Source organism: Apis laboriosa, unplaced genomic scaffold (assembly GCF_014066325.1).
Source record: "Apis laboriosa isolate Shangri-la unplaced genomic scaffold, ASM1406632v1 scaffold68_cov148, whole genome shotgun sequence".
NCBI classification, from domain to species: domain Eukaryota; kingdom Metazoa; phylum Arthropoda; class Insecta; order Hymenoptera; family Apidae; genus Apis; species Apis laboriosa.
In genome coordinates this window covers 4,469,551-4,487,994 of record NW_025224135.1, presented here as the reverse complement: position 1 = coordinate 4,487,994, position 18,444 = coordinate 4,469,551, and the positions used below count along the sequence as shown (strand labels likewise).

The 18,444-nt window shown below is 24.2% G+C and overlaps 1 protein-coding gene across 1 annotated transcript; it reads left to right on the top strand.

Moving 5' to 3' along the window:
• The first annotated feature begins 1,205 nt into the window (after positions 1-1,205).
• Positions 1,206-14,493, top strand: LOC122718744. The gene is made up of 4 exons (XM_043944044.1): positions 1,206-1,449; positions 7,603-7,813; positions 9,260-9,408; positions 13,926-14,493. Exons 2-4 carry the CDS (start codon positions 7,723-7,725, stop codon positions 14,094-14,096), a joined length of 411 nt encoding a protein of 136 aa, XP_043799979.1. The 5' UTR covers positions 1,206-1,449; positions 7,603-7,722; the 3' UTR covers positions 14,097-14,493.
• Positions 14,494-18,444: the final 3,951 nt, after the last annotated feature.

Genomic DNA, 18,444 nt, shown 5'->3' with positions numbered 1-18,444 from the left:
TAATATGATAAATGTTAAAAAAACGTAACATTTGTTTTTTTGACACTCATTTGATCCCTGCTTTAATGGATAAAAATCCTATACTCCAAATTTCTTTTTCAAGAGTTTTAGATATCTTTGAAATAATAATGAGTATTTAATTAAAGTAATGAAGATAAATTATGATTCTGAGACTGCATGTGGATTCTCAGATGTGGTGTTTAAAGATTTTATGTGGCAAAAATATTTAATTGCTAGAAAATAAATTGAAGAAATAAAAGAAAAAAAATTGAAATTTTAATTTATTTTAGTACTTATTTTAATAAAAATAAGTATATATAATAACTTTAATAAAAAATTGTACTTAGATTAAAAATTGATAATTTCTTTTGCTTTTATTAGTATTTTATTATTAGTATTCTTTCTTTTCAAATTGTGTCAATATTAACGCATTCTTTTTTTCTCGTTCTTCGAAAATTTTTTCCTTTCTTTGTTGTTTGAATCTTTGAGACTCTTTGTTTAAGTAACTAGCTTCCGGATATTCTTTATCGTTCAACCTTATAAATCTTTTAGATTTCCTTAGGCTAGTTGTTATTATCAGATTGCAGGAAGCTTATAATGATTTTCTTAAACATTTGAAAATAGTATTTTTAAGAGAAAAAATATCTTACCTTTTCATAAATATAGAAATATTTGATTAATATATATATATATATATATATATATGATGAAAAGATAAATTATAGATATCAAATCATTATACGATTCGGAAATTCTTCTATTATTTTTTTCAAAAATAAATAATTAATAAGAATATTAAAATGGCATTTTGCAAAATATTTAAATTTTAAGATAAAATTTTTTATTTCAATTTTCGCTATAATTTTTTAAATTCCCCAGATAACATGATAAGATTCCAAACTATTGCGAACGCTGTACACGACATTTTTATTCACACTTTCGAACAATTAATTGTTAGAATAGTACCTTAGAATAGTATTCGCAAGAAAAATTGTTGACTGCAATCACTGCATATCATGGACGAGTCAAAAACGATAACTGATGCTGCAGGTGCATCAATGCGTTGCGGCCGTCGAAGTTGGCTTTGACGCCGCTGCCGAGGAGAGGCGCAGAAAGGTATTCGATCGACCCGCGAACGCAACCTGTGCTCACACTGCGACAGAGTTCACTTCGGTTAGTCGCTGTTTGCCCGTCAACGGCATACGGTCGCGTCGATCTATGATTTTTTGCTTCTTATTCGTGCATCTCCTTCCGACAACCGGCCTATACATCGCCACTTTATTGTACGATTATTATTCTTCTTATCATTCTTCTCATATCCGATTTCGTCGTAAAAGAAGAGAATTGTTTGCTCCGATCTTTGTTATTTGAAGGGAATATACATTGTTTGGACACATGGACTGCGATACACGAGGAATGATCGAGACATCGACGTGATGCACTTTCGAGGTAAATTAAAATTGTTTTTTTAATGAAATTAATTTTCTTATTTTCATTGTTTACTATTTTTTCTTTTTTCTTTTTTTTTTTAGATGGATTAAAAATTTTGTAACATTCAAAATATTTTTTCAAGGAAAATTAAAAAATTTTAATAAGTAATTTAAAGTAGTTTAAAAAATCTGAATAAAATGTTTTAATATAATTAAATTTCGTAAAATGATGTAATTATAAATATGAAGAAGATGATTTGATTTTATAAACCATTTTATAAGTATCCAAATATCTTTTAAAATATCTTTTAAAGAAATTTAGAATTTTGGAAAACTTGAATAAACTTTTTTTGATATAATATTATAATAATAAATATATATGTAATATAATAAATATAAAAATAATGATTTGGAGGATATATGTTTTCTTTACAAATTCAATTATTTGTATTTACAATAATTAAGATTTTCTTGTTTATCTTACTGTTGCACAAAATTAATATAAATTTTCTATATAATAATAATTTAATAAATTCAATGGCTAAAATGATGCTTTTATTATTTCTTTTTTTTCCATCTTACTTATATAATGATTATTTAAATTCGTCTGTTAACGCGCTCGCATGTGTTACATCGCACTATTATGTATTACATATATATATAAACTAAATAAATTTAAATTAATTTGATTCGTTTATCAAAGTTAAATCGATGTACAAACTATAAACTGAAACGCGTAAATTGAAAATCTTTAAAAAATTTTTTTCAAAATTATTTTTTAAAATTATTTTCATTCTTAAAGATTAAAATTTTTTATTTTATATTTTACATTCTTTTTTTTTTATTTTATATTCGAATTAATATAATGATATAATTAAATTAATAATGAAATTAAGATTATTATGATGTTTCGAAAAGATTGTTATATATAAAAATGAATATTTCTATTATAACAATGATAATTTCACTTTTTTATCATTGAGATTTAATTATCACATTAATTTTAAAAATGATGACAAAATTAAAATTAAAGTATTCAATTATTTTAATTATCGCATTTTATAATACATTATAAAAAATATTATATATATTTATTTATGAATAAGATCAATTAAATTAACACGAAATTATGATTCTAATGACATTTTCAATCCATCATTTATCCATCACTTCAGATTAGTACCTCTAAATGACCAGTTTTAATCACTAGATGGCAGAGTCGTGATTCAGTGATAGAGCTTTAATATAGAGTAGACATTCTAATATACATAAGATTTGCTTATAAGATTTCATTGTAAGCATTACTGATAGCAATTTATAATGAGATAAAATATAAATTAAAATTTGAACTGAAATATATATTTAATTTCTAATATGAGTGCAATTAAATAAAGTCACAATTTACAATATATAATATTAATATATAATATTAATATAATTATGTGCAAGATTAATTAATGTGCAAAATGATTTATATATTTTATATATTCAATGTTCAATAAAAGAAGATTTTGATACCTGAAAAGTCGAGAAATAATTAAATTCAACCACTTCGTTATATATGCAACTACATATTCGTATTTGTACGTTATATTATATTATATTTAAGAGTACGTATTTACATACTTAGTATATCTTTAAATATGTATGTGATGAAATAACTCTTTTTTTCGCTTATTTTATGTAGTGTAGTATTTTCATATAATGTAAATTAATTTCGTTAAATAAAATTAACGTAGCTTAGTACAAAATGATAACTACAACGATAGTATTGGTATTGACGTCAGCTTCTCAAAATTTCTCAAGTATCGAGGTCGACTATTTGGGTTAAGAATTTATTTTCAAGGTTCTGTAAGTACAAATGCTGTATGGATATGAAATTTCCAATATATTTTTTAATAATAATCATATTGAATAAAATGTTTTTTTCTATCTTCATTGCTTCATTGCTATTTATCTTTTATTTTCATTATTTTTAACATATACATGTATGTACAATTGTATTATAAATTAAGAAAAATTGTGTATACTTTGTTTATCTCGTTATTTTTGACAGTCGAGAAATGGATGGTTTGGAACTGGATTATTTTTGATCTATAAAAAATTCTTGAATGAAATATCTTATGAAATAAAATATAGAAAAATCATATCATTAAAAAGTTAAATTTTAAAAAGATTTCTATAACAATCAAATAAGTGAACAAAGTGTTGCATTATTTCTTGATAATTTGTATTCAATTGATTAAAAAATATTATTATTTTCAAAATAATCTTCAGATTGATCATACTATGTTAAATTGTAAGCAATATTATGTTGGAAGTCGGAAAACATCGTCTATATCGGTAAACGTTTGCCTTGTGAACGTGTAATATATAAATAATAGATTAGATGATAGCAATCGCGTATATAACTGGTTTGTCTTACATACCCATTGTACTATTCAACAGTAGAGTATATACTATATAAATCGCGATCATCGTTGTAAATTCAAAGTTGGTGAAGTTTATTTCGTTCCATTTTTTAATTCAAACTATGGATCGACGATTTGTATCAATTTCGAGCATTGTTACATTTTGGACAATTTTAAAGCATGTTTCGTCGATTCATTCGTTTTGTAACAAGATCCTGTGACAATAAATTGAAACATGAGTTAATTTCCAATCAATTTTTCCTTTTCCTTCTTTTCTCTTCTTTTTTTTTTACATTGATGCAAAATTAATAAATAATAAATTATATGGATATTGATTATCACAGCTAGATATTTGTAGATTTTAAAAATTCTATCTGAGCCTTACAAATTTTATTTAATTTGTATTTTAAAGTAATTTTGAAGTTTGAAGATTAGACATATTTGAAGATTTGAAGTTTAATTTTCCAAAGTGCAAATGTGTATCCTGTGTATTTAAAAAAGGGTAGTTTTAATAAGTTTTATTAATATTAATAAAAAGAATAGGGCAATTTGTCATTTACCTGAGTTAGTGTTATCCAATTTAAATTCTTAAGTCTTAAAAGCTTTCTTAAGAATGTTGACTGATAATTTGCTACATTTAAGAGTCATCGTATGTACTTACTTAAATACTTATAGAGCTTCTTCAATATCAATTGATTCCACAAAATTAAAATCCCAATTATTTGTTGTACAAAGTGGATCTTAAAAATTAATGAAGAAATTAATTTTTTTGCTGTAATAATTAATATAATTAATGATTATTTTTATCTGAACTTTTAATATAATTTTATATAATTATTTTGTATAAATCTATTATAAATCTACATTAATGTAAATATAAATTCATAAAAATTGAAAAGACAGTTTACAGAATATTCCTTTTTTATTACTTATTGTATTTTTATTTGTTCGAATCATGAATATACATAGTAATGAACCCGTTTATAGCAATCCCATTTGTCATCCTACGCATTCCAGAAACTCGATAATTCACCAGGTGATACGCTTTAACCGTATAGAAAACCTATCTATAAATAATTGATCTCTATTAATATCGCATCGACTTTTGAAAGTTCTTGATACAATCTATTTTACACCATATTGAAATAAATCGAGATTGCTGATCGACCTTTATCAGATTGGATAAATCGAGAGATTTTAATACATAATAGTTCCAAAAAAAATTTGGAAATTAAATACCTATCGCAAAAAAAGAAATACAAAAATTAAACAAGGCTTTAGACGTTAATTAATTAACATAATGAAGTTTATAGTTATGTTATATAGATATAATTATAAAAAATTAGTGATTTTATCTTTGATTTTATCTATTATTTACAAAAATGCAATAATAAAAGTGTTCTCTATTTTTTAGTCTTCTTTTCTACGATAAATATTTTGCTTCGTTGACGTAATGACAATGTACATAGATGTCATCTAATCGATAACAAAAGTACATGACATCAAAAAAAAAAAAAAAAAACTATGAAAGCGTTTAAACAATATGATTCTGGTTAAAGGCATGAATTTAATTAAGAAAGAATCAAAATTTATCGTTGAAAATATTTGTCTACATTTAATTTCAATATATTACTACTTTTCAATCACAAATTAGTCTAATTATAGCTAAATTATTATATTAATATTCAAAAGTTACTTGTTTATAAATTAGAATATTGCAAAATATTTCTCATAAAATAAAAAAAAAATTATTAAGATAAATTTTATATTAAATCTTTTTTTTTTTAAATTTCCATTAATATATAAGTATATGAATGTTTAAATTGTTCATGAAAATATGTATATAAGTATTTTATCTTTAATCTAATTTATAATTTAATCTCTTTTTTTATGACAGATTGGTCAGAATGCTATTGTTGCATAAAACAACATTTTACTATATAATAGCAAGCATATAATTTCATATTTTTCAATTTTTTAAATAATATAATTTCGTATCGTAGTAAATGAAAAAATTGTTATAAATAAATATTACGAATTTTTAATGAGAAGTTTATAAAGTACAAAAAAAAATATAAAACATGAATATTAATTTTATCTTATTTTTACTTTATTTTTATATATTTTTTAAACAAATTTTCAAGAAACTATTCGAAAATTTTTGATAAAAATATTTTTTGGTAAAACATGGATGAAATCAGTTAAATCGAATGAAAATTCACTGACCTGTATTGAAAAAAATTCTCTCGAGAAATGAAAAACGAGTTTGAAAAGAGGTTAATTTCACCATTATCGATTGTAAAATACTTTTTTACAATTTTTGTTTGCTCTTAACAGAATACATGAATAAATAAACAAATATATACATAAAAAAAAATGAAGATAAAAATGAAAGTTTAATTTTCTGAAACGGGCCATTAATGTTAATGCGATACAGAACTGTCAGCGTGCAATGTTTTCCATGCTTTTGCTCTCGCGGAAACGGTTCTACTCGTTAAGAAAAAAATAAGAGGAGAAAAAAGCTTTTAAAATGCTGGAAAAGCGTGCGTTGTCACACATAGCGTTTGTTATCGCGTGAAACTACGACGCAACTACTTATTACTCGGTTTTCAAGATTTTTAGACACGTGTTGAAAGTGTTCGTAAATTTCATAAATCAAAGGAATAAAGAAACGCAAAAGTATTGTGATTGTCAAGGACTATTTCTCCTAGAAAGAAATTTTAACCATATTGCTATAATAGTTACTTTTTATTTTTTAAAATTTTAAAATTGATTCTTAGAGTAGTGGATACATATGAGAGTAAAATTCTCGAAAATTGCTTGTGGAATTGTTTTTTTCAGTGGAAATAATATTGAAAATGATGTCCGAGCCTACGAAAAAATTATTTCGAAAACAACTTGTAAAAAATTTATTCTTAAGTTTATCCTTACATTTATGTATTGTTTTTTATAAATAGTATGATAAATTATTAATTGTTAAAATTAAAATAATTATATGTTAAATTATATAAGAAAAGTGAAAATTAAAAAAACATATTCAATATATAGACATAATAGTTGGCTAGTTAAATTACTAGTGAATAATTGAATAGTGAACTGAATAATTGGTTTCGATGAATAATAATCAGTGTTTCATGTGCCAATCATGAATATTTAAACCCGAGTTCAAATGTTTGATATTCCGCTATTTGCATTATTTTTAGAAAGATCGTCTCGTTAACGATAAAGGTTAAACAAGTGATGTTAGTCTTTTCTTGTTGCATTCTTACTTATTGTTAGGTTAATCGATCGCGATTACGATCCTGAGGTCAAAATTTGAGAAGAAAGAACGAAACATTGGATCCATTCAATTTTTGAAGTACCATATTTCATCTGAACTTTCTACATATTGTCAAAATTCGTATTTTTGTAGATTAATAATTCACTAGATTAATAATTAATAACATAAAATAGATATTATTTGAACACTTTTCAGGTATTTAAAATAAAAATTGATAAAAAAAATAAACAATAAAATAATTTAGAATTTAAAAATTAAAAAAGAGAAGCATTATGATATATTCTAATTCTGAGAAAATAAAAAAAAGCTTAGTTGTTAATCTGGAAAGAGTCCAAGTGACAATTTCAGACATTTACAGGCAATCAAGCAGCCGGTTAAGGTCGCGAACAAAGCAATTATCCCGCGTTAGTATCAATCAGAATAGTCCCACGCGAAATTGATCCAACTACTTGAAACGAATGTGTTCTGATTTCTATCGCAGATAACATACTCCTGGCCGCTGCAGTGCATGCACAGTGGTTGTTGGAATAACTTTTCATCTATCTAGCCTCCCTGGTGGACATCATTCTTTGATCTTCTGTGGCTAACTCAATCGAGGACCATGAAGAGTAGTTCGAGCCTCTACTCGAAAATACTCGTGTGGGTATTCTATCTGTCCGCTATTCTTCTTCTTCTCCTTCCGTCGAGAACCGGTAAGTTGAAAGTTGAAGAGCTCTGTAATCGATATACAGGTAAAATCAATTTCGATATGTACATCACGAAAATTTCGAATTTCAATTAATTACATGTTCTATTTTCTGTATTTAATTATTATTCTGTATTGTTATACTTAAATTAATTTAAAGCTTCAGTATATACTCGCATAATGTAGTGAATTGAATATTATTAAATAATAAGTTTTACTTTATGTTATAGTTATTATATAATTATATAATTAATTATATAATTAATTATATAATTATATAATTAATTATATAATTATATAAAAAAAAATTCTAACAATTTCTTTGTTTTAAAATTTCCTGTTTTCTATATAAAGTTTCACACAATAATTATCAAATTTCTAATTTCGAATAAATGGAATCTTTTTCGGTTTAATACGTATAGAGATGTACATATTATTCGAATAAGTATTATATGATATATTAATTAATATAACTTCGACCGAATTTAATCAATTGACTTTGCGTTCATTTATCGAATATTATCGATATTGCATTGAAAACTATTCATTGTAATTAATTGTTAATCGCGCGCGAATCGAAACGATCCGATCTTGTTCCAATGTTAAATAGGATAGAGACAGAAATTAATAATTTTCGTCAATCAATTGTTCGATTGTGTTCATAAATTCAAACACGCTTGAATGACGGAAATCATTTATAATATCGTCACGTGGATCGTATATATATATCTCATGTTCAATTCTCCTTTTGAGATCCTGAATTTTTTTTTTCATTACAATTATTTTCTAATTAATTGTATACATTCTGTATTATATAAATGATATTATAGTGATAAATATTTATGAAGTGATCAATCGTTCTCCGCTCTTAATATTTTTTAATATATTATTAAGATTATTAAATTGATAGTTTTATTTGATGATTGTTATTTATTTATTTTTAATTATTTGTCGTTATTTATCAATTGTTTATTATAATAAATTTATTATAATAAATCAAAACTAATTTGACTTCACTAAACTATTTTGAAAAAACATTTTCGTTCATAATTTTTTAATGAACAATGATTGCCAATTTTCAGAACTCAAGGTGGTGATAATAATACTTAAAAAAAATCATCAAAATCAGAAACTATCTTTGTAAATAATTACCCGATATTATAATGTTAGATTATAAGATTGGATCGTAAAATCTTAAATAAAAAAATTTTTGATATAACAATATTATTATTTTATATATATATAAATGATTAAATATAATATTATTATATTTCAATAAAGGATCTAATGTTATTAAAATATTAAATAAAATCTATAATTCCATGAAAACTGCAATGCGGATCTATCGAACAAAAATTAGCGCGCACAATAATTTTGCTTTCCGTAATTAACAATACGTGCAATTGAGCATGCAACCAAGTATCGAAGACATTCAAATGAAAATTATTTTTAGCTGCCTTGGAGGAGAATTGTACGGATTTCCAAGGAGCGATCGTTCGACACGGTCTCCTTTATGTACCAGGACCTGCGGTTTGCAGTCTCTGCGTCTGTTATCATTCAGAACCAATGTGGTGTCAATCCATCTTCTGCACACCACCTTACGTGAGTACTTTCATTTAAGAACAAACTTCCTGCACTTCCTGCAAGTAGAAACAATTAAAGTGTAGTATTAATTATCAAACTTGTCAAATTAATTTTCATTATTTTTTTTTTTTACTTTTGTCATTATTATTAAAAACTTACAGGTGTTGGTCCATTTTAATTACTCTTCAGTTTTTATTATGACAGAAATATAATTTTATAGAATATTCTTCGTTTAATAATTCCAGTTTTGTTTTATCTATCGATAGATGCAAATTTATTCTTGCTTTCTCAACCATTTTGGAACCATTTACATTTGTGTAAAAAAAAATTACTCGAGAAATTGCTTTATAATAATTGGAGTGTCGAATTCGTTACAGGGATCAGTATATATGCACGTACTTTTTACTGAAACTAGGTTAACGATTCGTTATTCACACGTTGCCTTATATTCCAAACTTACAATATTTATACAAGAAATTTTATTCTAAAAAATTAATCAGATATTGAATTTAATAAAATTTGAAATAAAATATAAAAAAAAAAATAAGTTAATTGATTGAAAATTGAAAATTTAACGTGATGAGCCAAATTCTTGCAAAGTGATCTAAAAATATCGTGGAATTAACGGATCAATTAGAGATTGAAAAGTGAAAGAAGGAAAAAAGGGAAATCATACCTTTGAATGCACCACACTTGTAAAGTCCATGGTTCGTGAAATTGGCGAGTAATTCAATTAAATGAAATTAAAACGATGGTTTAAATCTGTTTTCAATGGCGAGCTCCAAACTTCTATCTTTTGGAATTTTTAATCAGCGAAGATTTTTTTACATAGCAACCATTTGTAGTCGATGAAGCAGATAAGGGCTGTAAAACTTTATTGTTAAGTTAATCTTTATTGTTAAGTTAATTCTGTTAAGTTATCATTCAAATTGAAAAAGAAATTGTACAATTGGATTTTTCCCATTTTTATTTTATGATGTAAGATTTTTATATACATATGTACATGTACATTTTTATAATCATATCGAAAACAACCAATCGATGTTCATTAACCACCTTTTCATCTTTGTACAGAAAATATTACGAGTTGATCTCAACAAAAACGATGTATCGGTAATTCTCTTTAACTTTCTTCTTTTTTCTTTTTCAATTTCTCCTCTGAACAGATAGGACATTTAAAAAAGTAGAAATTAGCGATGTGTGATTTCGGGCTAATGAATATTTTTCCATTGGGAGATGGCAGATTTATTCACTCGCTTCACCAGTTATCTCGACTTTTCTTGCGCGACATGGAACGAACAAACGAATAATAAATATTACGGATCACAACCATTGCTTTCGATCTAGGCCATCGTTTTCTTCCTCCTTTCCTTTTTTTCATTCTTTTTTTTATTAATCACAGGGAAGCAAAGTTCGTTCGTTCGAGAAATTACGGTTCGTGAGAAATTGTATTATATTATGGAACTTGGAACTTCATCGAATTACGTTACTCGATTATTCTCATCTGTTTCTTAATAAATCGATGATGTAATAAATAATAAATAAACTTTTAATACACTTTTAATATAATCTGTATAATTTTATTCATGCGAGCGCGATAAAAATAAGCCTTAAAGGACAAAGTCTTCGTTCGTGAAAAATATTCTCAGAAATCAATAGAAGATGCTGACGACATTCGTTAAGTTTCCATAAACAGAAGGCTAATTTATTTAAGAATTGTCTTAACACGATTGGTATCGGTAATATAGTTAATATTCACTTTATTGAATTTTCATTCAATGTGACATCTTCAAACTCCTAATGAGATTCTTGTTGTAAAATCGTGCTTCTATGACTGCCGTATTTTTTCTCAGGTTTTTTTCAATTGAATAAAAACAGATTATTTATTATTATAATATCTAATCGATTTTTAATAAGAGGAAATATTTCAATCAAAATAGAATAATTTTTATTTTTAAAAAAATTGAAATTACTTCACAATTAAATGCTACATTTTGAAATATAATATATTCATGGAAATACGTGATTTTTCAATCAAAATGAAGAATTTAGATGAATATAGATTATGATAATGCAATGAATGGATCGAGCGTACGATGCGAAAATAAATTGGATAATGATTATATTGAGGAATAATGATTTCGAAGTATCAATTTTTGAAGCATATGTGTGCTTATTTAATAATTAGTAATAATAATTTTTTTAAAAAGTAAAATAGATAATACAAAATTATTCGCGTAAAAATATTTATTTTTAGGCAAAAAGTCTCTTAACGAAGATTTTATTCTCAGACTTTATATTTTCAATCTACTCTGAAATATTTCTACTCTGAAAATCCTGTTAATAATAATTGCATCTTGTCACAACGTGTATTCTTTGGGAGAGATTACGTATCATGTAATTCGTAAGTGAAGAAGAATATCGAAGAAAATTCTCATAGGTTTCCTCTTGTTTAAGCTTGAATCAAGGAAATCCTATTTTCAATAGAAGGATTACCGGATTTACTTCTTTATATAGTCTGTGCGATGTTTGATACTTAACTTTTTTAATACATATACACATATATAATATAATTGCTGTCGTAACGTCAACGTTGCAGTGCAAATTCAAATTCCGCAATTTCCGCGTTGCGTGGCAAAAGCATAAAATCAATATCACATACAAACGTTTTCTTTGCATTAGCCTATTTCAAATATGTTACCTATTTCTTTGCTTCATGTTGCAAAAACGTTCATGTTATTTAGTCGTAAATAATTATCGTGGATATATTTAGAGAAAGTTTGAATAATCTCATTTTCAATCAATATACTTTTTTAATAATAAATTTTTCTTTTATGAATATCGATTCTATGCAAAAAATGAGTAAATAGCTAAGAGATAAAAAAAATCTGTTAAAATTGATGCCGGTTTCATCTTTTATTTATATTATTTGAATATGATTTTCAGTGATAAGTTTTTTTTTTTTATAAATATCTACTGTAAAAATAAAAAAATAACTATTGAGATAAAAAGAGACAAAAGAAATCTGTTCAGAAATAATTGTTGAAAAGACTTTGTATAAATATTGTTCCTTGTTATATCTCGATTTTTTCTTCATCTTGTATACATTGTTATTTGTTATGAAATATAATATTGCCATATATTTCGTCTTTGGTTACAATCATTACTTTTCAGTTAAACGCCTCGAATCACGTAGCTTTATCCGCTTTTACTCGACATTCAGGCCACCTGATCGCATGCGACAAGTTTTATGCTAATCTCGTCCGACTATATTTTTCGTTTACAAGAAACGACGAGACTGACGAATTGCATGTTTTCCGAAACAAAGTACTTGTCATATTAATAGTCAAACTTTAACCAATTATATTGAATTGTTCTTATACTTTACTTGTACCATTTTTGTGACGAAAATAGAACATGTAAAACATGATATTTTATTTGATGATTTTTTGAATTTTTGATCTTGAAAGTATAACCATAATATATTATGGATAAACCTGTTTTGAAAGAGAGAGAAACTAAAAAGATTATGCCATTTAACGCGATTTCAATTCGATGTCAATATTTTATTTAGGAGATATTTTATTAGGAGATAATTAAAGTATTAAAAGCATATTGGTCGATAACGTGAAACCAATAAATGGAATATGATGAACAAATTTAAAATTAGTAAAGAGATGAATCGATATTGAAATCAAAAAATTATTTCATTTAAATGTAATAATTATTTTTATAATAGTAATTTTATAATTTTTATAATAAAATTTTATAATAGTAATTATTTGTGTTGCAATTGGAATAAAAAAAAGTGAAAAAAAATTTACTTAGATATAAATTATTAAATAAATGTTTCGATAAAAATTATTTGAACTGAGATGCAACAAAATTTAAAAATCGTGATGCGAATTAAGCATCATTTCAAAATTTTATTACGAAAATCTACTGATTATACATATATATAAATTTTGTTACATATAATAAAATTCAATAGAACGATATTGATTCTTAATCATTGAATGTATTAAAATTTAAAATCTTATTTTAAATTTACAAATTTAAATTTTCAAAATTAGTTTACTGAAGTTTATTCAATTATAATTTATTTCCTCAATTTTTTAATTATTTTACTATATGTATAACCTCTATTTATTTACGATCATTAGAATACGCTTTTATAATTATAAAATATATTTTAATCCACAATCAATAATATATCAAATATCACCACATCAATAATACTATCAAAATCAATTTATAATTCACTTACCCGAAATATTCTCTTAATTTATTGCTAACTCGTCAATTTCCGCATCTAACCTCTCAGAAGCAATTCATTCACATACACTACAAAAGAAGAATCAATTGTCCTCAAAATGTCATTCAATTCATTCTATTGTACTCATCCTTATCTCCTCTTACTACGATTGCATATATCGCATTTTTTCATACCTTTAGTTCATTACCATTCGTGGCCTGGATTTCTTGAATCGTTGGATGACGATTGACTAATACGATTGATCGATCTTTTGCCATAGAGATGCAAGAAGTTTCGGGTCGGCGAACGATGCTGTGAATTCGAGTGTCTGGATGATATTGATACGAATTGGACAGGGCCTGATTTGATTATTGCAAATGATTCCTCCAGAATTCAAGAACAAGGGATATTTTGGCTGATGGGCTTAATAATGCTGTTAAGAGCGTTCTAGTTTTTTAACGAGGATCCAGATGGCGTCGTCGATGGAATTCGATCATTATGAAATGTCAACGACAAATATGGACCAGTAAAGGATTAAGGTACGATATAATGTGATGATGAAACATCGCGTTTGTACCTGTTGATTATACCTCGAGAAATAGCGTGTTATAATTATGAAAATTTCTTGCAAATTTTTTTTATTGTTCTTTCATTATGGGTTCATTATAAATTATAAATCAAATGGATTTCATATCCGATAGGCAAGATTAAATTAAATTGGATTGGGATTTAACTTGCTTCTTTATAATATTGACTTATTTCTATATAGATAGACGATTATTACTTAATGTTATAGTTTTTTTTAAATATTATTATATTTCTTTTAATAAATTATTCTTTTAATCTTATTTACATTTTATGATGTTTTCATTAGGAAATATGCACAAAATGATATAATGGTATATGCATACTTCCTAAATTTAAATTTTTATGAATTAAATATTTGTTATTCATCATTGATTAAATAAAAATAAAAACATAAGAAATTGGATAATATTAAAAGTATGAAAATAATAATAATAATTTATCATATGTTTCTCCTTGTTAATAGTAATAATAATAATAATAATAGTTTACAAAAACTGTTGAAACATGTAGGAAATTAAAATTCTATTTTAAACATGAAACATGGCTATTTTGTTTACAAATATTTAATGCATAATAAATTAACAATTTAAATAAATTAAATGAAATGGTTAAAAAAAACTATCGTAAAATAAAAAATAGATTAATCATCACAATTATTTCTATGCTTAACAAACGATTCATAAAGTGATATAAAAACAAATTAGTAGATTATATTATATCTACTAATAGTATTATAGTATATTATTTTTAATATCTCTTTATAACCTCTTGCTTCATAATTTTTTTAATATTATACTTACATATTTCTCGAATTCTTTCATTGCTATTACGAATGAAAAACGATAAAATACGTATATACTTACTTGAATACAGTGTGTATTTTCTACTTGAATTATTGATTATAATCTACAATAAAAATTCATATTACAAAGTAAAGAGTTAAATAAAATTATATAAATTATAATAAAAAAACGTTTTTCTCTGCCGTATTTTAATTAATTCCAATAATTTAAATTATGATAAATTTATAAATCTAAACGAAAGAAATAACAAGGGAAACAATTATGTGACCAAAAAAATAATTAATAATTAATAAAAATAATGCAAAACATTTATGAAATATAGACTACTACTTCTTATACAATAATTTTTTTCGTTTTTAAAGTTACATAATAAATCGAGTTTCTACAACAATGAGAATTAACAGAATTAAAGTAAAACCAGATAAAATTAATTAATTTAAGACAACATCAGAGGGATCAAATCAATGATTTCGAAGTTATGGAACATCGTTGCCAAGAAAAATTATTTTTTCCATAAAAAATTTTTACATCAAATTTGACATACTCGCGGAATATTTCTTAGCCAATAGATGAGCAATAATAAGTGCGCAAATATTTATCAAGAATATAAAGACAAAAATTCCTAGAGGGCAATAATGTCGTTGCGTTTCAAAAATTTATTTTTTCATTATTCATAATAAAAAATCGTAACAGAAAACGATGATTTATTGATGAAAAATGCTTGAAAAAATTCTGTACATATTAGTGATCGTTCCGTTGAATGGTTCGTTCGAATTACGATCATGATTATCGGATGGAAAGGTCGAGAGCTTGGCTAAATATCGACTTTGATGCTTCAACGCCTCGCCTCTTTTTTAGTTCATCAACTTATAGTTTAATCAATATATAGATCTTTTTGAAAAATTCTTTTTGGATTTTTGTTTGACGAAGAATTATCATATCATATTATATTTATAGAAGATTTTTCAAATTTAAAATTTTTAAAAAAGTTTTTTGCTATTATAATTGATATAATTGATTGAGAAAAGTACTTCGAGAATCGATTGGAATTGATAAACTTGGAATATTTTTTTTCTATTGATAACTTGATGAAGAAATATATCCTTGAATAATCCTTATTTATTTATTTTATTAATATTATTCTTTTTTTCTAATTATTTCTATTAAAAAGGACATTATGACATTATAAAGATAACTTCTGGTTGATTGATTAAGTTTGTAATGTTAGAAAAATAGTTTTTATATCAATCAAAATGAAAATAATGACATTGTACATTAACAAGTTAATCCTCTTGTTGTCCGGAGAATCTTACTATGTATCTTATTATCTACTAAGATGATTTCATATTAGTCATTATTCAATTTTCTAATTTAACTATGACGTTTGATTTAATGAGACCGTAATCAAATGATACGATAACAATTTTGTCTTAAAAAGTTTATCTCATGATTCTGATTTAAAGAAAAAAATGAAACTTTTTTATTTTACATCTAAATGAATTTCTTAATGTCAAGAAATTAATAATATCGAAAAAAATTTTTGATTATTTTTTATTAATAAAATATATATTTTTTTGTAATTTTTTATTTCTATTTCTTTTTTTTTAATATTATAATTTCTATTCTATGTATTAAAGAAAAAAGAGGTGTTACAGGAATGCAATAAATAAGTTCTGCAATATCATAGAACTATTCGTATTAGTCGATTAATTGAGGTATTTCAAGACAGCAATATTCAATTCTCAAGATCTTTATTTATTGATTAAAAAATAGTTGAAAATTTATATAGTTTCCTATAGAGAATTTTAAAATTAAAGATTTAAAGAGATTTATTAAATTTACATTTCATTAATATTATAACATTATTAAATCATTTAAGTAGAAAAATTTTTGTTTGATAATATTTTTCTTCTTTTTTAAAAGATATAAAATTTTCATAAAATGATTCTTAATTTAACATGAATACAATTTGTTGTTTTAATTTTTTTATTATCAAAGTTTACTTTTCCTTAATAATTCAAAGTTTTAAAAAAAAAGCCTAGTTTTAAAAAAAAAATTATAAATTCCAAAATTTTCGCGCGCTTTTCGTTTTGATATTTCTCAAAATTTAATAAAAAACATAAATATTAAAATTCGTATTATTTGTGAGCTATTGTTTGAAATGTATATATTAAAAATAAATGTATATATTAAGTTTTGAAAAAAATTACTTAATTATAAATAAATCCATCCATTGTCCATATTATGGCCTATGAATTTTGGCCAAACATATTTAATTTCCGAGAAATGGAAAAATGTGATAGAATGAAAACGATTATTGAAGCAGAAGTAAAATTGTAAAAAGTTTTTAAAAAGTTAATAATAAAGTTGTATAAAAGCCATGGATAAGGCACAAAGAAGGGATAGATAATATTATAAGCGTGGAAACGAATTTCAACATGAGCGAAAATTGATCGAAAGATTGAATTTAATCCTTTGAGGTTATGAAGAGCACGCTTTGATGTCTTGTTTGAAAGGAAAGATCTGGGTTTATAAAAGAATTTTAGATCGTTTAAAGTTAAATGGAAGTTTATTGTTTGATGAATGAGATTATTATTTTTTTAATATAATTTTATTTATATTTTCAGTATTTTAATGAATTTTTTTATATTTGATTTTATATATTTCATTCATAAATTATATTTAATTACAAACAAATTTAAAATATTTAATATTATCTTAAACATTTTCTGTATTAATTTTGAAAATGTTAATTGAACAAATTTCAAATATCATTGAGCATAAATGAATAAATTTACTTTTAAGATCTGTAGCCTCAAAGGATTGAATCATACACATTACAAAATTTTAAAGCTCTATTGAAACACAAAAATCATTAATAGCTACTATTGACATTTATTCGAGCGTAATTACATGTTTTCTTAGTCTAAAATTTTTAAAATATTCAAATATAAATCCAAAAATATAATGTCAAAGCGAATTATCTGTGCTGGCGCAGTAAGGAAATATAAGCATTTATAAACAAAAATACATATTTTCTATGTATAAAAATATATATTAATCCACATAAATACTTTATATATACATATTTGTGAAACACAGTTTTTCAAAGCAATATTATTTATTTAGAAAAAGAAATAGAAAATTATATATAAATATATAATATTACACAGAAGATTTAATAAATATTTTATTACTATTAATAAAATTATTTCTGCTTTTATTAGAATCTAATTAATAGATGTAGTAAAACATTTATCGAATAAAATCATATTGAATACAGACATATGCTCAATGAAATTTAATATAATATAATCTTATAGAATTTTAATGAAAGGGTTATAGTGGACTCAATTTTAATATATCGTATTCGTACGTTAACCTAACCTCAATATTTTCTTCTTCGCT